The 23,217-nt window shown below is 52.1% G+C and overlaps 1 protein-coding gene across 1 annotated transcript in view; it reads left to right on the top strand.

Annotated features, from left to right (window-relative positions):
* Bmp7 (bone morphogenetic protein 7) overlaps positions 1 to 23,217 on the top strand; it is a 72,123-nt gene that overhangs the window by 22,580 nt on the left and 26,326 nt on the right. The window contains exon 2 of the mRNA XM_051143890.1: positions 2,839 to 3,031. Within this exon, the coding sequence (XP_050999847.1) occupies positions 2,839 to 3,031 (193 nt within the window). The remainder of the gene's footprint in view (positions 1 to 2,838; positions 3,032 to 23,217) is intronic.

Here is a 23,217-nt window from a genome sequence, read left to right as displayed (position 1 = left end):
TTGGAGCCATTAGTGTGTAGGTGGTCGTCTGTAGGTGGGGTCATTTTCATGCAGGGAGCCATCTGCCTGTGGGTTGTAACTTCCCCTTGGGTGGATGGGCTCTCCCTGGGGAGGTACAGAGCGTGAGGAAGCCAAACTGGAGTCTAGGGAATGCTTGCAGGGTGGACGGAAGATGACATCTCAGCAGCTAGGGCCAAGAAGAGATGGTTAAGGAATCAGGAAGGCCCCCAACAGTTCCTAGTGCAGGAGATAGGAAAGGGCGGCATGCATCCAAAGGCAGGGGCTATGTGTTGAGTGCTACCCGCTGGCAGCTAGCAAGACTAGGGCTGCCCATTTGGGTCCCAGCTAGTCACAGGGTGGCCTTTTGTGACCTTGCTTGGGTAGAGTCTTAGGGGTGTGCAGTGGGGGTCTTTTTGGGGGTGAGCAGATGGGGTGCGGGGCACAGGAACTGGCTGCTCGCAGAGATGCTCTCAGGACTTGTGTCGTGACCAAAATAACTTGGGGAGGGAAGGGTTTGTTTGGCTTACACTTCCACAGTGTTGTTCATCATCAAAGGAAGTCAGGGCAGGAACTCAAACAAGGCAGGAACCTGGTGGCAGGAGCTGATGCAGAGGCTGCTGGAGGGGTGCTGCTTGCTGGCTTGCTCCCCAGCAGCCACCAGCCCAGGGATGGCCCCATCCACAACGGGCTGGGCCCTTGCACGTCAACCACTAGTTAAAGCAGTGCCCTCCAGGCTTGCCTACCATCCAGTCTCACGGAAACATCTTAATCAAGATTCTCCTCCTTTCAAATGACTTTAGCTTGTGCCAAGTTGACACAGAACTATGTGGAACAGGTATGCACAAGCAATGCCACCACCAAAACATACTCTCTGTGTCAGAGCGATGCTGACCTAAGAGTCGCTCCCAGGAGCTGTGGAGCGGGGAGTTCCGATGGAGTCAAACTGTGGAGGCTTAGGCAGCCCCAGATAGTCACAGCAACAGCGTTAGAAATATGTTGTTAAGGAAATAAGATATGGAAGAGCCTGCACCCGCACCGTCACTCCTGTCAGAGTGTTGTAAACGGCAACAACAGCCCCCAGCTGGAGGGTCCGGGCCAGGCAGGACTGGTGTGCTCTGGCGTGGTGATCCAGAGGGGTTCCTACCAGGAGGACTTTTGTGAAGGTCTGCCGGGTTACACATGTGTTTCCTGAACACACATGTAATAGTGCACTGTGAAGCCTGTTAAATAAGCAGAGAGCGGATGCCGCCAAGCTGCTCTTACTGTCGCTGTGGACTTGTGGTGGCGAAGATCTCGGCCTTGGTAGATCCTGGTTTGAATCCCAGCTTTGTGACTCTGGGCAGGCTGTTAGACACCGTGGGGTCTCAGGTGCATGCTTGGCCACCGCTGTGTTATACCCTTCTCCTAAGGTGGCTTGGGCACATGCGCTGGTTCATTTTAACTCAGTTGGTACCACCTAGAAGTCACGTGGGAAGTCAAGGCATGGTCTAGATCAGGCAGCTCTGTGAGCTTGTCTGCGGAGGACTGTCTTAATTGTCATAGAAAGACCAAGGCCTGTGTGCGCATTGGCATCCCATAGGTGGGGAGGCCCTGACTAGAAACCTAACAAGCCAGAAGGCTGCGTGGATACATCCACGTGTCTCTGCTCTTGTCCATGACCAAGTCCTTGCCTCTGACTTCCCTGAAATTCCCTGGAATTTTAAGCCAAATAAACCCTTTCCTCTCAAGTTGCCTTGTGTCTGGATGTTTTCTCAGCAACAGAAATGAAGCTTGGCCAGGGTGAAAGGAACTAGCAGATGACAGGGACTGTCCTGGGCTTTGTGCCTTGCCTCCTTATCCAGGTCACCTCCCTAGGCTCTCGACATCCAAGAAGTCGACTGCCATAGTCAGCGGCTGCTGCAGCAAAGGAGCATTGGCCTGTCAATAGACCCGAGGGCCAGGTGGCATCTCTCATCCGTCTTTCTGACGTTAGCTGGGCTTTCCTGTGGGTTGATGTAGAAAGGATGTGCTCCTTGTGAGACAAAGAGTGGGCAGGAGGAGAGTCAACAGCAGGAGACACATGGAAGGTTTCTGGAGCATTCTCTCTGGCCAGCTCTTGATCCCTTTTGATTCAGGGTAGGGTATGAGCAGCATGGTGGAGCAGTCATGGTGGGCCTCTCTTCCCACCTGTGAGGTCAGTGGCTTTGTGTCAGCAATTGAACTCTCTTAGGATGGTAGCATTTATACTATAGGAATTGGCAAGCCCTTCTGAGAGCTGGCTTATATTACCAGCCCACCATGACCAGACATCTTTAATTGCTAAAAGCATCCACAGTCATTATTTTATGCAGCCAGGGCTGAGGACCACTGTCCTACACTGTCCCAGGACAGGTCTAACAAGGTGCACGTTCACCAGTGGCAGTTACCTACCTATAACATTATCTAGCCGCTAGCCATAACTAGCTGCTTATGTGAATTAGGTCCCTCACCCATCAGAGCCTCACTTTCCATGTGGTAAAACTGAGTTCCAGATGGGGTATCATGAATCTTTCTACTGCCACGGTGCTACTTAGTGGCCGAGGCTGGATTCGAACCTAATCCTGGGCTGCTAGGAGTCCAGTCTAGTGTGGCTGTTGCTGTGGTCCTGCTTCACTTTCCCCAGCAGGCTGGGTACAGAGCCGAGCTCTTGTTCAAGATGGCCCTGGGGTCTGGGCCTGTGATAGTCAGATCCACAGTGTGCCTATATGGGATGGAAGGTTGTCACATAGGCAGTGTCCACCCAGCTCGGGTCAATTGCATGGACAGAAAGGAACCAGACACTAAACGGTTTTGGTGCTGGTGTGTTTTCTTCCCCTCCAGTGGAACACGACAAAGAATTCTTCCACCCTCGCTACCACCATCGGGAGTTCCGATTTGATCTTTCCAAGATCCCTGAGGGGGAAGCGGTGACTGCAGCTGAATTCAGGATCTATAAGGACTACATCCGGGAGCGATTTGACAATGAGACCTTCCAGATCAGAGTCTACCAGGTGCTCCAGGAGCACTCAGGCAGGTACGTTCTGCCTCCGTGTCGGGGTGGGATGCTGAGCTTCCTGTAGCTGTGGAGGAAGGAGCGGGTGACTGGCTGAGGGTCCGGCCGGGCACAGTCCTGTGGCCTCCTTTATCAATCCCCAGTCCAGAGAAGCATCTTAAAGGTGTGATGTGTGGACTGTTCCCTCAAACTGTGACCCTGTGCAGTCTTGGATAGGGATACTGGGAGGCTGGGATGCCTGGGGCTTTGCCTCCATGGGCAGGTCTACAGGAATGGTCCAGGAATGGTGGTGTGTTCAGAGAGGGAGGAGGGAGGGAGAGGTGGTGTTGACTGTCCTTCCATTTACTGTTCTAAGCGATCGATGATGTCAGGCAGCCAGTGAAAATGGCCACTTATGGTCAAATGCCAAAGGGAGAGAAACAAAACAAACAAAACAAAAAAACCAAAAGCAAAGAGCTGGAGAACTCTTGGCTGTCCAAGAATTGCTAGGTCAGGGACCGACAGTTTGGTTTGAAAGACTGATTTCTGGAGATCCTCTTACTTCGGAGCCCCAAGAAAGGCTTAGAGCTCAGAGGCGATGGTGAGCAGCCCCTCAGACACATTCTAGCCGCCTTTCTTTGTGGCTGGGCTTTTGGGCTCTGAAGCTGTAGGGCTTTTGTCCCGCCCACAGATGCTGTGGCATGGAAGTTAGTGGGAGACTCTTCAGCTAGGACAGGGCAGGGACAAGGGATGCCTGGTTCTGGTACTGCTGTTGGGCAGCCCATCTTGGTGTTGAGGGAAACAGAACTGTGGTGTGTTTCTCATGCCTTGCACCCATGCGTCATCACTTTCTATGCACGCCAGACCAGCACTCTGCCGTAAGGAGCCTGTGAAATGGGCAGGATCAGAGTATCCTAAAACCACCACAGAAGGCCAGCGAGAGAAAGAGAGAGAGAGAGAGAGAGAGAGAGAGAGAGAGAGAGAGAGAGAGAGAGAGAGAGAGAGAGAGAGAGAGTGAGTTGCTGCATGAGAATTTGGCCTGGTTTGGGGGAACTAGAGACCAGGCTTATGAAAAGCCTTTCTGATAATGATTTAATTTTGAGCTGACTTTGGTGGTACCCAGCCACCCAGGAGGCTGAGACAGGAGGACCGTGTTCTTTTGGTTATACCCTGACTCAAACTGAAAAGTAAAATAAGAGGTCTGGGGCCGGAGCTCAGCTGTAGAGTGCTTGCCTAGAGTACGCAAGGCCCTGGGTTTAATCCTCAGTGAAGCAAGGAAGAAAAACTTAGTTTTAGATGGGTGAGACACACGAGGAATAAAGCTGAAGAGAGAAGCAGAGACTAGCATTTGGGTTCTCTCTCGCCATTGTGTCCTCAGTCCTTTCTCTAGGTGGCCTTGTTGGCCCCTGTTTCTCTTCCTGTGGAGGAGACCACCCGTCTACTCTCTCTTGCTTCTGAGTGGGGGGGGCAACTGACACCTCCCTGCCCTGAGTCTTTCAGACCCACATGGTCAGGGATGGGCTGTGTTGTGTTAGGTATCTCACCTGTTTGTTGCCCATGAGTATGCAATAGCCTCCATTCTGCTGCTGTGGACAGTGCGATGATGTGGGTGGCTGCTGTGGACAGTGAGATGATGTGGGTGGCTGCTGTGGACAGTGCGATGATGTGGGTGGCTGCTGTGGACAGTGCGATGATGTGGGTGGCTGCTGTGGACAGTGAGATGATGTGGGTGGCTGCTGTGGACAGTGAGATGATGTGGGTGGCTGCTGTGGACAGTGAGATGATGTGGGTGGCTGCTGTGGACAGTGAGATGATGTGGGTGGCTGCTGTGGACAGTGAGAGGATGTGGGTGGCTGCTGTGGACAGTGAGATGATGTGGGTGGCTGCTGTGGACAGTGCGATGATGTGGGTGGCTGCTGTGGACAGTGCGATGATGTGGGTGGCTGCTGTGGACAGTGCGATGATGTGGGTGGCTGCTGTGGACAGTGAGATGATGTGGGTGGCTGCTGTGGACAGTGCGATGATGTGGGTGGCTGCTGTGGACAGTGAGATGATGTGGGTGGCTGCTGTGGACAGTGCGATGATGTGGGTGGCTGCTGTGGACAGTGAGATGATGTGGGTGGCTGCTGTGGACAGTGCGATGATGTGGGTGGCTGCTGTGGGCAGTGCGATGATGTGGGTGGCCTCAGCAACATTCCTGAGCATGTCTGCCTGATGCTCTAGAACTGTGGCTGGGTTACTCACAGGTGCGCAAACACACACGCACACACGCACACACAGCCTTCTCGGACGTCACCCAGCTTCCTCCACAGGCTGTGGAGGAGTACTCAGCAAGGCCTCTTACCAAACTGTTTTGATCCTTGTCACTTGACGGGTGACAGATGGCATCCCAGCGTAGCTTAATTTATGTTTAGAGCCTCCACTACCATGCACCAAGCTCTACCCTGCATGGATTTCTTGCTAGAGAGGTAGGCAGTGAACTATAGGGCAGGGCCGAGCTGGGTGGCCGGAGCAGGAAGGCAGATATGTGGATCAACTCAACTCTGAATCTTCCCAGGCACTCAGATGCCCTGTGGGTCTTAGTTTGGTCCTCAGGCCCGACCTCACGGAGAGGACGTGGGTCATCATCTGGAGTCCAGCACCTACTGTGCATGTGGGTACATTCTCACCTCAGGACTCTTGTTTGTCTGTAAGCTGGGTAGGTAAGTGCTCCAGCACTGAGCCACGCCGCCGCCCCCCCCCCCCCCCCAGGCCATCAAGACTCCCATGTGTCTGATCTTTCTTAAAGGCTGATAGTGTGAGGTAAGGCATGAGCCCAGAGGTTGTTTGCCAGCAAGTGGGGCATCCACCTGTGCCGGGGCTCTCGGCTGGCCAGAATGCCTCATTGAGAGGTCCAACTGCAGGGATATAGTGGCATCCAGTGAGTCTTGCCCAACCTTCCTGGGATGGCTGAATGGACACACACACACACACACACACACACACACACACACACACACACACACACACACACACACACACACTCTCTCTCTCTCTCTCTCGCGCGCTCTCTCTCTCTCTCTCTCTCTCTCTCTCTCTTCTCCCATCTCTCCCTGCAGGAACATGTACCCTCCCGGGGGCTGAGGGTCATTGGGTCTCTGGAGATCACCTCTGACCCGAGTGCCTCTTACTTGTGCAGAACTCACTCCCTGATACCACAACCTTGCACTCTCTTCTTTCTGAGTAGCAGTGGGTGTGGGGGTAGGAGCGTGTCTCTGTCCCATGCCTGTGTGCACCTGCTATACCCTGTGGTGGAAGGTGCTGGAGGCCAGGTGGCTTTCCTGACATTGATGAACAGTGGGCTTCGTGATTTACGTATGAGCCACTTTTGTGTGCACACATGCTAGGTGCTGTTCGTAGAGGTCAGGCAGTGGGAATAAATGGGGGAGGACTGTGAGGGCATGAATGTCATGTGACTTTTGATAGTGATACATCTGAGTTTCTGAGGATGCTGTCTTGCTGAAGTTTCACAAACAGGGCAGCCGAGAGCACTGGGACTGGATTCCCTGGAGGCTGTAACTTCAGAATTAGTGGGGCCTGTCCCCTCTGAAACCTGAGTGTGTGCATGCATACATGCGTGTGTGTATGTGTGTGCACATGTGTGAGTGTGCATGTGTGTGAGTGTGCATGTGTGTGAGTACATGCATGCATATGAGTGTGTGTATATGTGCATACATGCGTGTGTGTACACGCACGTGTGTGTACACGCGTGTATGTGTGGGTATACACGTGTGTTTGTACCTGATTCTACTCTTCTTGAAAGTTCCTGACATGGCTGTTAGCTGCGGGTGCATTTAGGCTCAGTCTCAGCATGACATTCAATGTTTTCACCTGGGCTCCCTCCCCCGGTGTCTCCTGTGGCAGGAAGGGGTCCACCCCACTGTGCTGTGGGTACGTTTAACTCATGTCTGCAGAGACACTGGTTCTGATTGAGGATGATTCCATTGACAGGTCTTGGGGCTTAGGGAGAAGATGTGAGTTCAGGAGCAAGTGTGGAGAGAAGTGGATGGCTTGGAGCTGAGGGGGAAGGTGGTGGCAAAGTCATCAATGTTATTGTTGAGCTGGGGGTGTTTTGAGTGACAGGAGCTCTGTCAGTAGAGGGCAGAGGCAGCATCTGTGGGAGAACCACAGGGGTCTTAGGGTCACATGAGGGAAGAGAGAGAGACTTGTAGGTGTTGATATGATTTGGACCACTCAGGATTTGCATAAAAGACAAGCCTTTGTGTATCGTCCTCCCTCTCCTCCCTTGGCTCCTGAGACCCAGTGATGGATCCTAAAATCTCTGGGAGGTGAGGTGTGAGTTTTCTGACAGAGGGACATGTGGTATAGAAGTCTTCAGTGCCCTGGTGTGTTGGTGACAGGGATGGCTTATTGCTGAGCCTCTGGGGGCTTCTTACTGAGGAGAGGAGGGGACACAGAGTTGATTGACAGCAGGAAGGCGGGGACAGTGGGCTGGGTTACTAGGTATCCTTGCTGAACTCCACAGGCCGAAGAAGCAGCAATGAGACCTTTCTCCAGGAGGCAAAGCTTTAGCTTTCTCTGCTTTGTGTTCTGGGTTGCTTTTGAACCTAGGTGCTTGTCTGGAGGCATGGGGGTGAGCCGGGCTGGCTTACAGGAGCATGGGCTCAAGTCCTGCTAGAGTGGTCCTGGGAGCCATGGCTCACTTTCTCCTCTGCGAAGGGATGATTGGGGGGGGTGGGGGGGGTCTCCCTCTCAGGGTTATGGAGAGGTGTTTTAGAGAACCACTTTCACAAGGTAAGTGCTCACAGAGCATCTATCCAGTAATGGTCTCTGCTTTTCTCCTTACTGTAAGTGGGGGAGTCCGTAGCAGAGGGGAGAGCCTCCAGCTTCGGCAGCTCTGCCTGCTTCTCTGGGATTCTGAATACTTTAAGCCTAAGAATATGCTGGGGACAGAGACATGAACTGGGCCCATATATAGGGCTCCTTTGCCTGTCTGCAGCTGCGCATCTTCCATTACAGCCTCCTGCTTGCCTAGCCCTCCCCCAGTCCTGCTACCATCCTGGGCTCTGTGCTTAGAGGATGTAGCTCTGCTGCCCCCCCACCCCGCCCAGCCACCCAGCTGTTCAGGGCCTGGACATCTGGCTCCTTGGCAGGCTCCAGGGACGCTCCAGGGGTGCGGGGATTAGCCAGCTGTGGGCTGGCCTCAGCATTTCTCTCCTGTGGGAGTCACTTTCTACAAAGTCCTCTTGATCTCTTGGAGTTGGAGGCCTTCCACAGTCTGTCCCTGCCTCAAGCCAAGCTCCAGATAGCTGAAAAGGCGGGGAGAGGTATGCCAGAGCCACTCTTGGCCAGCTGTGGGAGAGCTGAGAGGTGGGCCTCGTGATGGTGGCTTGGTTCTGGAGGCTTTGCTGGGTTGATACAGGAGGATCAGCAGCTTAGCTTTACTTCCTGGACCCTGGGCCTGAGGCTAGACCAGCCAGCTCCCGGGACGTGGGCTTGCTTCTGCCCTTGTTGGTTCCTTCTGCAGGCTGGGGGTCACCCTAGGCACTCCATCCCAACCTGTGCCCTTCCTGGGAGCTTCCAGGCTTGCTCCTCCTGCACTGGAGGGCTGTGCTTGCACCAGGAGCCTCAGGAGGCCAGGCCCTGTCACCACCGAGGTTGAGATGTTGTCTGCAGCTGGATGAAAATGTCCCTTGCTCCATTGCAGGGGGTTGGCTGCCAGGAGGGTGACCTCAGCTTTTCCAGTGCCATGATTTGGCTCAACTTCAGCCCGAGTCACCATGAGGGAGAGGGGCTAGTTCTGCCTGTCCTTCCAGAGAGAGACTGGGGCAGAGGAGGCCAAAGGATGGCTTACTGGCTCCCTCCTCAACCAAGTCCAGCCCTCTCCAGGACATCTGGCTCTTGGTCCCACGTAGAGGAGATGTCCCTACCAGAGTGCCCCTGCTGCAAAACCAAGTACACACCTGTCCGCAGCTGTTCCTTGTAGCCTGTTGCACCCAACCTCTGAGGCATCTCAGCATGGCCTCTTATCCACACCAGGACAGGCTGTGCCTCTGTACTATAGGACACACATGGAGGACCACAGGGCACACATGGAGGACCACGGAACACACATGGAGGACCACAGGGCACACATGGAAGACTACAGGGCACGCATGGAGCACCACAGGGCACGCATGGAGCACCACAGGGCACGCATGGAGGACCACAAGACGCACATGGGGGACCACAGGGATTGCTGCCGAGGTTTGCTGGAGCTGAGGGCAATAGAAAGGGCATCTGGTCTTCATACTCCACAGTGGTCTCTAGGTAGCCCCTGGGGTGACACCTCGCTTCATTCACCCTGTCCTCTGTGGGTACTTTCAGGTGCCATCACTTTGGCTATAGGCTCAGGACATACTGTGGAAAGGCTTTCATATAACCACATTCAGGCAGAGGTCATAGGCACAGCACTAAGACATCCCCAGGCTGAGGACTGAGGCCTCTCCCGCTTTGGTGTTTGCTGTTTGCAGTAATGTGGTGGGTGTTCCACCTCCACAATGGGTCTTCTTAGGGCTCAGCTGAGGCTATATTGTCAGGAAGTGTCCGAGGCAGGTCTTGAACCCAGATCTTTGAGACCCCACTCCCCTACTTGTATTCTGAGCTGTGATGAGATTCTCAACAATGGCCATGGTCAGTTAGGTTGATCAAGATCCATCAAAGCTTCCTGTGTGGATGGGTTGAGCTGGGTGTTGATATTTCTTGAGACAGCCCGCTTGTTCTAACTGCCAGGCTCTGAGCAGGTGCCTGTCATCCCTCATGTCGTGTCTTGGCCTACTCATCTATCAGATAAGTGGAGCATAGGTCATTTCTGCTTCAGCCCTGGCTACCAGAGGTGCGCTCCCTTGTAGATTTGTTCTCCTTTTCACAGGACAGAGACCTATTCATGTGTCTGACTCTGATTGTCCATCTCACTGGCATAGGCAAGCGACTAGCTGAGAGTCGAGATCCTTCCAGAAGCTTCCAGCTTCCTGCTCCTAAAGGCCACTGTGCTGGCTTTCTGTGTCTCCTGCCTGGCATCTACCTCTTGCCACTACACCTCAGCCCCAGGACATAAGCTTAGGATTTGAGCTCCCTTAGCTGTGAACGCTAGCTAGCTGTAGTACCAGTGATGTCCCGGAAGATCATAGGAGAGAACCATGAAAAGCCTGGGTTAGGGCTGCCCGGGCACCTCTCTTTGAGGCCCCTTTCTCTGAGTGCCACTCCAGACCCCAGCTCTGAGCCTCGGACAAGGAATAGACCTTGGCGCTGCTTAGTTCCCTAAGGACGCACTCAATAATTCGCAAGGATCATTCTGGAAAAAGCTTGCATTCAATGCCACACAGCAGGGCACGGCAGCAAGCCACTGTGTCCAATCTAGTTAGTTGTGGAAAGGCTGTCAGCTGGTCCTGCTCTGTGTCCTGGAGCCAGATGCCCACTGGCTTCCTGTCCTGTGGTCTGAGGCCAGCTGGTGGGCTTTGGCGGCTGTTTTGATCTCTGTGCCTTTTTTCTCTTTTCCATCATTTATCCATAGCCTGGCTTCTTGGGGACTGGGTGGCAGCAGTAACAGGGTGTATCTGTGGGGCACTTGTGATAAGGTCCTGTGGGGGCTCAACAGTAGGCTTGGCAGGTGGGGGAGGGGCTCTCATTTTCTTGGACTCCTCTCAGTCTGGCCAGGGGTCCCAAGTCAGGCTCAGCATCGTTGCAGCCCTGTGCATGAGAAGGCTTACAGCTCGGCTCCTCTGCCCAGTGATCTGCCTCTGTGCCAGAAGCAGTAGCTGTCCTCCTGAGCCTCCTGTCCTCCCTGGTCACAGATTCTGCCCATGTGGCTACAGCAATACCCCAGGAGAGGCTTCTTCATCACTCGTTTTGCAGAAAACCAAGGCAGGCGACCCCAAGATGAACGCTGATGAGGGCAACCTGTCCGTTCTCTTCACACAGTTCTGAAAACTGGGCGATAAGTCAACTGAATTTCCACCAGGGAAACTGAGGCAGAGAGGACAAATGACTTTCCTAGCTTGTCCTAACAATGCTGTGAGGAGGCCCAGACTGCTACCTGCAGCCAGCTACCTTCAGTTTCACAGCTGTGTGGAGTTGGCAGCCTGCTGGCCTGGCTTCATTGACTGCTGAGTGACTTCTGAGTGGCAGCCGCTGAGACTTTCAGTAGGAGGGAAGTCTGTGGCACACAGTAAGCACTCAGGGAATACCTACTGCAGGGCCTCCTGCTGTGGGGCTAGGGCCTCTTGTATGGAGGTGTTATAGGGACATGCCCACAGGTAACTGCTACATGTGCAGGTGCCAAGTGCATCTCCTCGTGGACTGGTTGGTCCACCCAGCACACTTTGCATGCTCCCACTGTGTTGTTTCCAGTCTTAACTTCAGCATCTGAGCGCAATTTCCAAAAAAGTGAAAATTGCCTGTAATTATACTGTGTTCGATTCTCCGAGAGCTTTGCTGTGATGACTGTAATTATATTCTGAGGAGCGAGGGGCTGCCAGGGGGTCCAGAGGTCAGTGGACTCTCTTTGACAGTGGCAGGGAAATGGCGGCATGTGCCGGGGCCCTGGGTTCTTGGTGCTGGGATGCATCTGGGGACAGTGGGCTTTAGGATCGGTTTGTCTGGATAACTTGATCAGATGCTTTAATTCCACAAGCACTCCATTTTTGGATCGGGACCTCTGCTTGCCTATAGGAACCTGCTTTTCCAAATGTATTAACATATGTGTTTCATATCAGGGCCTGTAATTGCTTTAGCCTTCTTGGCAGGAAACAAAGGGAATTAATATTTTTCAATTTGGTTGTAAGCGGTCCTCTGTAGCCAGGATAACAAATGCCTTCTCAGATGCTAACTCTGTGAGGATGGGGGAAACAGGTGCCCCCAGGGAAAACATTGTTTCTAAGTGGCCAACTATTTCCACAAAGGCCTCTGCTATCTCAAACACGGGTCAGAAGCAGTGAGTGTTCAAGGCTTTTCCAAACTCTGGTCTCTTCCTCTTCCCACTGTCATCCCCATTAGCGCCATCTTTCTCCTTAAATTGTATTTGCTGCTTCAAGTATGGAAGGAGAGAAACTGGACATTTGGCCTCTATTCTAGCACGTTCTGCACTAGTCTCCCTCTGGGAGCCAAGGCAGGCATGACTAATGAATCACAGCACTCCTTCCTGCAGTCCTCAGTGCAACTGCATGAAAGAGAAGCAGCCACTGCTGACCAAGTGAAGTCTCCAACAAGGGAAGCCTGCTTTGGCCCCTGGTCTCAGGTCAAGGTTTCTTCAGGGTCAACTGTGAAGTGTGTGTGTGTGTGTGTGTGTGTGTGTGTGTGTGTGTGTGTGTGTGGCCAGTAAGCCAGGGCACCTGACCCTCTTGTCATCCTCAGCACTGGGCTTATAGGTGCATCTTCTCGCCTGGCTTGTTGTGAACACATAAGGACCTGAGCTGGGTCCCCAGCACCCTCCTAAATGCCATCGTCCAAGCCTGAGATGAGGGTTTGTGACAGGTTCCTAGAAGGGACCCATAGAAATACAGGGGGTGGGGCCAGGAGGCGAGGATGGTGATCCCTAGGGGGATAGCTGTGGTCTGCTCCCCTGCTGTGGATGCAGAGACAAAGTCATATACTCTCCTTGCAGTAGTTGGGCAGGAACTCCATAGGGCATCATTTCAGGCAGGGCTCCCACCTTTGGTGCTGTGGGCTTTTGACTCTTTTCTGGGGCAGGCTGATGGTGTGTTCGGCAGCCTCTCCAACCTCAGTACATAAGATGCCGGGCACACCTCACAGCACCCAGGTGCAGAAACAGAATAGCCAGTGAACTTTGTTCTGTAGGGTCAGAGTGGCCCAGGTAGAGTGGGGATTCCAGTTCACAAGGAGCAACAGTGAGACCCCCCTGGGGCCTTGGTGCCCCAGCAGGAAGGTCCAGAGGTGCCAGCCTTGGGGAAAGCCCCTGTGGAGGCCACCAGAGCTGGCCATACTTGGAGTGGGAAGTACAGCAACTCCGTCGCTTCATCCGACCTCATGACTCCTTATGCTTGCCTGTGCCACCCGCTTCCGACTGTCTGCAGAATCCCACTCAGGTCGGAGAGACCCTTGGTTCTAACCCAGCTATTAAGAAATCTAGAGGCAGCCGGGTGGTGGTGGCTTACACCTTTAATCCCAGCGCTTGAGAGGCAAAGGCAGGTGTGAGTTTGAGGCCAGCCTGGTCTACAAAAATATGAGTCTAGCACAGTCAAGGCTACACAGAGAAACCCTGTCTACAAAAACAAAAACAAAAGCAAAAACAAAAAAAAAAGAAGAAAAAAAAAGAAATCTAGAGGCATTCACTCTTGTTAATACGTGCTGACTAGCCCCACATCGAGAAAAAGTGGTTGTATAAATGTGGGAAAATGCCATCTATAATCTTGGTCCTCAAAAGGCAGAGGCAGGAGGATGGCCATAAGTTCAAGGCCAGCCTTGTCTACACAGAGACTTCCAGTCCAGCCAGGATAACATAATGAGACCCTGTCTTTAAACAAAACAACAAACAACCAATTTTTTGTTTGTTTTTTGTTTGTTTGTTTGTTTTGTTTGTTTGTTTGTTTTGTCCCACAGGGCGAGCTGGGCCCTGCTTCCCAGGCCTGGCTCTCAACACTTGTCAAGTACCTAAGTATGATCCATTTTTCTTAGCTTTCCCTTTTCCTTTCTCTCTCCGGCCCTCTCTGCCTTGCTTCCCGGGGCCCCCATTTGCCTTAGCTGTGGAGACTCAAAGTTTGGGAATGATCACAGCCACTTGTCAGCAACACAGCATTTCAGGTCTGCGTTTGTCTAGCGTCAGAGTTTATAGAAGAACATCCACAAGCTACATCGGTTTCCTTGGCGTGGGGACACTTGAGCCACTGATACTATAGACTTGGAGACTATGGGGGTCTGTGTGCCCACTACCCCCGTGGTGGGACCCACTTGGACACAGTGCAAGGACCGAGCCACCCTGTTCATCTGGTGACGCATCAAACATCGTCACAGTGAGACAGCAAAACCTTAGGAGACCCTCCCTCTCCGAGAAACTGTGGGGAGCCCTGTGGAGCTTCTGAGTCAGCTCGGTGTCCTCTTGATGGACCTTGACTGCGGCTGGTGGCCCAGAGGCAGATCTTTCCAGACTCCCTGGTTGCTGCATTTCTGAAATGCCACAAGCTAGTAAACAGCGTTCCCCGTGGCCTCTGGAGTAGTTCTACCCTAGCGTGGGTACTAGGGGTCAGACTCAGGGCATCATGTTTGGTGGCAAGGGCCTCAAGCGACTGAGGATACTGTGGTCTTCATACTTGGTCATTAGGCTTGGAGGCAAATGCCTTTGCCTGCTGAGCCGTCTCGCTGGCCCAGGTGCCCCCAACTTTGCATGATCCAGGTGAAGTAGGTGCGTCTTTCCTTGGTGTTATATATGTCTGAAAAGCAAATGGGCCTGTTCACTGTGATGCGGTTTTGCATATGCTCGTGTGTGTGCATGTTTGTGTGTAGGTGTGGCCCTGTATCCTTGTGTGTTGAAGCCAGGACAACCACAGATAATAATCCTCCTTGGTTTTTGGTTTTGGTTTGTTTTGTTTTTCTTTTTTACATAAAGCCTTCATTGGTCTGGAGCTCACTACGTAGGCTAGCCTGGACAGCCAGTGGTCCCTGGACACCTGCCTATGGTTGCCTCCTCGGTGGTGAGGTTACATGCACACACCCCAGCTTTTACATACTTGCTGGGGAATTGGGCTCAGGTCCTGGTACTTGCAAGGCAAGCATCTTACCAACTGATCCGTGTCTTTAGCTCTCTGAGGTGGTTTTGATACACCCACATTTCCATGTGTTCCAGACTTAGTTTGATTAATTTGATAGCTGGTAATATTTCATTTGCATAAATCAATTGTTTATCTGTTTATGCCTCATGAGCTGGGATGGAGAGAGGAGTGTTGACTTGCAAAAGTAAGGTTGACACCCTCAGAAGCCGCATTTCACGCTCTGAATAGTGGGGGCCTCTGTCTTTGAAGGTAAGATAAGCCTAAAGGTGACGGGACTGTCTATACACTTTGGAGCATTGCTTGCTTCTGTCTGCAGCTCCATGGACTGCCACTGTCAAGTTTGTTTTCTTGCTCCCCTCCCCTTTTGGTCTCTGGGTTTTGGAGTCTTGAAACAGTCTGTGGTTCTTTTTTTTCCCCTTAAGGTTGGAGAGATGACGCGGTGGGCAAGCTGTCAGCGTTGGCTTGTTCCTGCCCTGAGAGTTGGTGAGGAGACTGAGGTTACCTTGCCCTGGTTCAGTCTAGGCTGGAGAAATGTGGCAGCCAGGGGACGTCTAGAAAGATCCACCTTTGCACAGCCGCAGCCAGGGGTCCATCAAGAGGACACCAAGCTGACTCAGAAGCTCCACAGAGCTCCCCACAGTTTCTGCGGGGGGGGGGGGGACCTCCTGAGGTTCTCGTCTATCTCACTGTGATGATGTTGGATGTGTCACTGGGTGAACAGGGTGGCTCAGTCCTTGCACTGTCTAAGTGGATCTCACCAAGGAGGAATGAGCAAGCAGCCCCTGCCCCCAGTCTCCAAGTCTATGACACCAGGCAGGGTCCCTGTGGGAGGTGGGAGGTGGGAGGAAGTGCCCAGGGTTTCTCCTTAGTCAGTGTGGGTGATCACCCAGGGTTTTGGAGTCGGTTTCCAAGGTGCTCAGAGTAGGACCTGTGGGCACAGGCCCTGGGGAATTGGGAATCCAATCCGTTTCTGGTGATACTTATGAAATGTGAAAAAAGTTTTTCACTCTTTTTCCTTTAGTTTTTTATATACATACTCATTTTCTGTACGTGCCTCTGTGTGTGTGTGTGTGTGGAGAGAGAGAGAGAGAGAGAGAGAGAGAGAGAGAGAGAGAGAGAGAGAGAGAGAGAGAGATCAGAGGACAATCAGAAGCTGGTTCTCTCCTACTGTGTGGGTCCTGGGGATAGAACTCAGGTCAGCATGTTTGGTGGCAAGCACCTTAAGCCACTGAGCTTTCTCAAGGCTCCTCAGAGCTTTTAATGTATGTGCATACAGCAAGACATCTCTGAAGATCAGTGAGCTTGTTTCACGAATAGCCCTTTTGGCCGTTGGCCCTCTGCTAATGAGCTACACTTTGGTGACCCCGATAAGCTTCAAACCCATCTTCTTGCAGGAAGGCTCTGGAAGCCCTGAACAGGAATGGCTGCTCATTCCCTGCCTAGTAGCCGTTCTGGTTTCTGTGCAGGATGTCCCAGGCCTTCCACGGATGCCTGGTGGGCTTCCTTGGTGGGCAGCCTGCCAGTCCTGGAGTGGATGGGAAGGCTGTGGGTGGCCCCAGCTCATTCTGTGGTAGGAGGTGCTGTGGCTTTTCGTATGTTTTTCCACCTTTCTCCCAAACGACTTAATTCAGGTCTTCCTGGATGTGTAAGGCCTCAAGAAAGTGGTTTATAAAAAGCATCGGCCTCTGACTTCATCGGCCAGTCTCAGGGACGCCAGGACCACTTAGGTCCTTGTTGGAAAAGCTGGGCATTTCCTAACACTGAGGTGGGCAGCTCCAGGCGCCTGGTGACCCGCCCCTGCAGGGCTCAGGACTTTGATCTGCCTCCTGGGCCTCCCTGCAGCCTGGAGGGCTCATGCTGGGCTGGCTCCAGGTGCAGGATCCAAGTGCCTTCTCTTCTGAGTCATGAGGGCTCGACCCACATGACATCATGCTAGCTTGGGAAAGCTCCCTTCACTCTTTGGCTTTCTCTCTCCCTGCCATGTTCTCTCTCTCCCCTCCCTCCCTCCTTCTCCCTCCTTCCCTCCCTCCCACTCCCATCATGCCCAATACAGTGAAGGTGTGGAGGGCAGGGAGGGGGATGGGGTCACTAGCAAAGATTCTACACACACATATACCCCACCCTCAACATGCTCCATTTTCTTCAGTTCTTAGCACCTGACTTGTAGTGGCCAGAAGTCTGCACAACCACCTGTACACCCTCCTCACTGGTCTCTTATACTTTCCATACGGTCTGTTCCCCTGTCAGAAACACTTGTACCAAACATCTCGTCTGTATTGGCTTTCTTCACTCTTCTCTTGTCCTGATGGGGTGTCCCCTTGAACTTTCTTCTCCACAACTCTTGTACTGTTCTTTTGCTCTTTCAGAAATATTTTCTTCTGTATGCTTTGTTCAACATTTTAGTCACCCACCCAATTTGTGTGTTGCTATTCTGGCCTCTGGTCCTCAGACTCTATTCTGGCTGCTCTTGTCCCTAGTTTGGCCATAAGATGAGGCGTCCCCTGCTGATGACTGAATTGCTGTAACAAGGGACCGTACATTTAATGGCTTAAAATAGGAATTCTAGGACTGAGGAGATGGCTCTGTGGGTAAAGACCTCGATGCATAAACATAAAGACCCGAATCTGGATGCTCATCACACACATGATAGATCTCTGTGGATTTGAGGCCAGCCTTGTCTACACAGGGAGACCTTACTGCTCTCCTCCTCCTCCTTCTAAATACAGGGCACAGTGATGTGAATCGGTGTTGTAGAGGCAGAAGCAGGTGTGTCCTGGGGTTCTTGCTGGCCAGCTGGTTTGGTCAACCCTGAACATGAGTGCTTTAAGTTCTCAGAGAGACCCTCTCTCAAGAACTAAGATAGCAGAGTGTAGAGGAAGGACACTAGTTGTCTGAATTGGACTCCAGAGGAGAACTCAGTTCCTAGCCTTTTCTGGCTTCTAGAAGTGACCTCTCTTCTTGGTTGGGGATGCCCCACCAACAGTCACATCACACTGACAGCATCTGACTCTCCACTCTCTTCTTTTTCTTTCTTTTTTTTTTTTTTTTTTTTGAATTTTCGAGACAGGGTTTCTCTGTGTAGCCTTGGCTATCCTGGACTCACTCTGTAGACCAGGCTGGCCTCGAACTCACAGCAATCTGCCTGCCTCTGCCTCCTGAGTGCTGGGATTAAAGGCGTGCACCACCACGCCCAGCTTCCACTCTCTTCTTTAACTCACAAAGACTCTGGTGACTTTGAACCTCCAGGACTACCTGGAGAATTGCCTCAATCCAGGCGTCCCTCATTTCTTCTGTCTTTGGACCCCTTCTGCCACCCATGTTGGCACACTCAGGTCCTGGCCCTCCACTCAGAACTTCCGAGGACCTATTATTCTGTTTGCCTGTTCTCTCAAATGCATTTCGTTTTGTTTGGTAGTGGAGTCATTCAAAACCAAGCTCCTGTCACCTCCTATGACTTGTGGTGTGATTCCTGGCTGGCACTGTCCATGATGATTGCCCAAAGTGTTTCTCTGTAACAGCCTGGGGCACTTACCCAGCAGACACCCTGATTCCTAACCACCTCCACCACTAAGTGGGGGATCACTCTTGTACCTGTATCACAGGATGCAGGGAGGTTGGGTGAGAGTGACAGGTGCCTGGCTGGGTACTAAGGCCTCCTGGAGACTCTGAGGAATTCCAAAGGCCATCCTTTTCAATCTGCAGCATGTGTCTGCTCCCTGCAAGTGGTGAGCTATGCCTGAGGGTCCCTCCAAGTGGTGGGCTGTGTCTGAGGGTCCCTGCAAGTAAAGAGCTATGCCTGAGGGTCCCTGCAGGTAGTGGGCTATGTCTGGGGGTCCCTGTAGATGGTACACTGTGCCTGAGGGCCCCTGGGGGTCACTAGCTGAGTCTCAGGCTATGATATTGGGAACCCCTCCCTCAATGGTGAAGTTTGAATCCAGGGCCCAGAGTCTGCCGAGGATGCACTGTGCCACCAAGCTGCATCTCTGTCTTTCTGTCCTGTTCCCTCCCCCATCTGTCCCTCTTTGTCTCTCTCTGTCTCTCGTTTTTATCTTGAGGCAGAGTCTAGCCAGATTGCCCAGACTGGCCTTGACCTTGTCCAGGTAGCTACGATTGTAGGTCTATACCACCTTGTCTGATTTTCAGAATACTTTTAATTACACCACTTAAGATTGTGGCTGTCACACAGATTCCCTCCCATCGAGTACCAGCAGCAGCAGCAGCAGCAGCAGCAGCAGCAGCAGCAGCAGCAACAGCAGCGATATGGACGCTCCCCACCTTCACCTACAGCCAAGATGTCATGCAGGGATTCCAAGATCCTCCTGGGCCCTTGAGGCTGGCACTGGGTTCTAAAAAGGAATTCACTTGTGGCTGAGTGTCCTCAGATTTTCCAGAGGGCCCTTCGGGTCTTTCCCCCCCCCCCCCAGGAAAAAGACTACCCTCGGTATCCTTGATATGAGGACATGTGGCTATCTCTAGGGGATGGTTGAAGGCCCCTGGGGATTGCAGACTAGAAATAGCCTCAGAGTAGCCAGAAGTCCCAGACAGAACTCTCCACCCTCCCACACTGGAGATTTAAAATACCCACTTTCCACAGTGGTAGAACTTTCCAGGGGAGGGTGTGTTGAGAGTCCTGATGTATGGGGGGGCGGAGGCTCTGCCCACTTCCCCTCCAAGGTTAGGTTTCTGCTGTTCATGGGTTTCCTTGGGAGGAGGTGCCCTGGACCCAGTAGCTTGCAGTGCACAGCCAAGTGGTTAATTATTAACATCACAGTGCCAGCTCAGGGTCAGCCTGGGTTCACGCCTTACAGAGCAGAGCTCTGGGGTAACCTGGGTTTCTGGAGGGGAGAAGGTGACCTTCTGTGTCTTCCTGATGCTGGTGCTGGTGTGTGTGTGTGTGTGTGTGTGTATGTGTGTGTGTGTGTGTGTGTGTGTGTAGTAGAGTCTGCTAGAGTGCACAAGCAGGTTTCCTGTGTGAGGGATGCAAACTTTAGGAAGTTATTCCTGTAGAGGGTGCTATGCTGAGTATCATACACCCTCACCCTTGAGTTTTATTCATTTAAAAAATAGAGTATAACCTAGTGCATCTCTCAGCTCCCATCAGAGAAGCTTCTTTTTGCAGTAGATGGTGATTAACACAGAGCCTCACAGCTGGTCAAGCAAGGTACAGACAGTAAGAAACCATGGGATGCTCAGCCTTAGATGACACATCTCTATTACACACACACACACACACACACACACACACACACACACACACACACACACACACACGCACGCACGCCCCCAAGACTCAAGGATCATTGCAGGGGAGGGGGTACATGACTGCAAAGGAACATTGTTGTCTGGACACAGCAGGGCAGCTGCTTATAGGATGCACAGCAGGTGTGGCAGAGCACAAGGTCTGTTCACACTCAAGCCAGAAAAAGAAATTACAGCTTGGAGAGGAGAGGGAGCACAAAGTCCCTCCCACCTCAGCTGGATTTCTGTGTGAGAGTAACAGAGAGTGTGTGTGCACATGTTCCCATGAGTTCATGTATGGGGTGGGGTGCATGTGCTTGTGTTTGGAGGTGGGAGCCCGAGATGCAGTCCACCTTATTTGAGACAGCATTTCTCACTGAAGCCAGTGCTCACCAATTCAGCGAGGTTGGCTGCTAATCAAACCCCAGGGTTCCACCTGTCTCTGCCTTCCAAGCACCGCTGCATCCAGTTTTTAACAAAGGTGCTGGGGATTTGAACTTGGGTCTTCACGTTTGCACTACAAGCACTTTGCTGACTGAACCATTTCCCCTGTTCTTTATATCTTTCACATTTTGTTAGTTTGCAGAGAACAATCTGGGGTTCCTCTCTCTAGCCTGTGGATTCTGGGAATTGAACTCTGGTCACCAGGTTTGGCAGAAAGCACCTTTGCCCATTTTAATTTTCATTTGCTTTTCCCCTGGCAGCTAATGCAACTGCACTTGTGTGTGTGTGTGTGTCCCACTGGGGTTGTTTGTTGTGTGTTTAGAGAACAGCCTATCAAGATTGGCTATGTCTGTCCTCTGAGGCAGTGACGTGCTAGCTTTGCTGTGTGGGCTTGGAACTTGTCCTCCACTTTCTGGACCAGCTGAACAGGAAGGAATTCCTGTTGGTTTTGGTTAAGAGCCTTTAAGGGCTGAGCCATCTCTCCAGCCCTACTGTTGATTTTGTAAAAACTACTCAAAGCAGATTGTATCCGCAGATGCTTACATGTCACACATTTTGCCATGTACACCTTTTGGCCAGTGTCTGTTTCCCTTTGCTACCAAGTAGGAATGTGGTTCTTGGAAGCAGCTGTAGAGCGCTCTCTTGCCTTGGACATACCATGGTGTTTTTTTTTTTGTTGTTGTTGTTTTTTGTTTTTTGTTTTTTTTCTCTTCTTCTTCTTCTTCTTCTTCTTCTTCTTCTTCTTCTTCTTCTTCTTCTTCTTCTTTTTCTTTGCTCTTCTTCTTCTTCTCCTCCTTTTCCTTTTTCTTCTCCTTCTTTCTTTTTGGCTTTTCGAGACAGAGTTTCTCTGTGTACCTTGACCGTCCTTGACTCACTTTGTTGACCAGGCTGGCCTCGAACTCACATACCATGGTGTTTTAAGAGGTCCTCCTGAGAGATAGTTTTCAGTTTTTCTGCAATGTGCATCATGAGTGTTGTCTGACTTGTCTTTTTTTCTGGGACTGACCATCTACAGTGAGTGGCTTACAATGACAGCCATGCTGCCCATTCGGAAAGTGCTTAACACCAGGCGGTTCTTCTGTTCCTGGGGCCATGAAGCTGGGAGCTGAGACGCCTAAGCTGATGCATCACCTGGGGGATGGCTTGGTTTCTTTCCTCCTTGCTATGCAGGCTTCCTCAGATTTGAAGACTCAATCCCTGGCTGGTGATGGCTGGGGAGGGTAGGGAACTTTTAGGAGGTGCAGCCTTGCTGGAGGAAGTGCGTCACTGGGGGCGGGCTTTGCTGGAGGAAGTGCATCATTGGGGGTGGGCTTTGAGGCTTTCTAGCCTCATCCAATTCCTGTTCTCTTGCTCTATGGTCTGCGCGCAGTTGAGCTGTCATCTGCCAGCTTTATGTTCTTGCCGCTGGGCTTGTTTTGATTGACTGCGAGTCTTCCCTGTCATGGTAGAATGCCTCTGCTTTCTGGAGACATAGTTAAAGCTAATTCTTTTTGTTTAAGTTGCTTTTGGCCATGGTGTTTATCACAGCAGCAGCAAAGTCTCTCCTGAGCCATCTCTTTCTCCCTCTTCAGGAGGCATTGTAGTCAGGGTCACTAGTGCTGCGATGAAAACACTGTGACCAAAAGCAAACTGGGGAGGAAAGGCTTTACTTGGCTCACACTTCCACATCACTGTTCATCATTGGAGGAAGTCAGGACAGTAACTCACACAGGGCAGGAACCTGGAGGCCACGGAGGGGTGCTGCTTACTGGCTTGCTCCTCAAAACTTGCTGAGCCTGCTTTATTATAGCACCCAAGACCACCAGCCCAGGGATGATGACCCCACCCACAATGGGCTGGGCCTGCCCACATTAATCACTAATTTAAAAAATGTTCTGCAGGCTGCATACAACCTGATCCTACGAAGAAATTTTCCTAATTGAGTTCCCTCCTCTCAGATGACTTTAGCTTGTGTCCAGTTGATATAAACCCACCCAGCACAGGAGCATCCTGCCATTCTCCCCTCCCCCCAGTGCAGTAAAGCTTGCTGACTCAATTTCCAGGCCAGGGGGCAGATCCAGAAGGTACCCAGATTCTCAAGGCCTGGTCCTGGCTGGACCTTGTTCCCACAGGGACCCGTTGACACAGTGGGTCACACCATCAGCCTAGACATCCAAGATGGAGGCCAGCCTCCTCTGCTGTATGAGGGGGTAGGTCCTGGATGCAGACAGGAGGGATTGCTGATCATATCTAGAGAGCTTCGCACAGCTGTGAGCGCCTCTTCGCACGTGTGTGAAGCCCACAGTTGACAATCTTTACTCGGATGGAGGCTTTTAGTGTCGGAGCTTCTCAAGCAAGTCCTGACCTCAGAGTGGCCCCGCTGTAGGATTTCCTAGAGCACAGCAGGAAGAAGTCACCCACTCTGCCATAACTGGGTACCGTGTGTGTCTCGGGAACACTGGGAGTGTATGCCTTGTCTTCACTTGGCTCTTCCTAATTGCCATCCAAGATGACACTGTCCTCATATTACCCAGGAAGACACCGAGATGAGCTGTCTTGGCTTCTCTATTCACCCTCCTGGCTCCTGGCTTCTCTCATGCTGTCCCTGATCCACGCAGTTCAGATACAGCCTTGTCATTGTCCCTCACTCCCTGCTGAGAAGTAATGGGGACAGGCTTAGGGATAGTGGCTCTTAAGTTAGGTTTCGTATGCCACACCTAAGTCCACCATATAGAAGGCTTGCCTTGGGGCAGTAACACCATGTCCCCATGCCCACATGTGTGACATGGTAACCGTGGTAACCAT

Source organism: Acomys russatus, chromosome 4, assembly GCF_903995435.1.
Source record: "Acomys russatus chromosome 4, mAcoRus1.1, whole genome shotgun sequence".
NCBI classification, from domain to species: Eukaryota; Metazoa; Chordata; class Mammalia; order Rodentia; family Muridae; genus Acomys; species Acomys russatus.
This window is presented reverse-complemented; position numbering and strand designations above follow the sequence as displayed.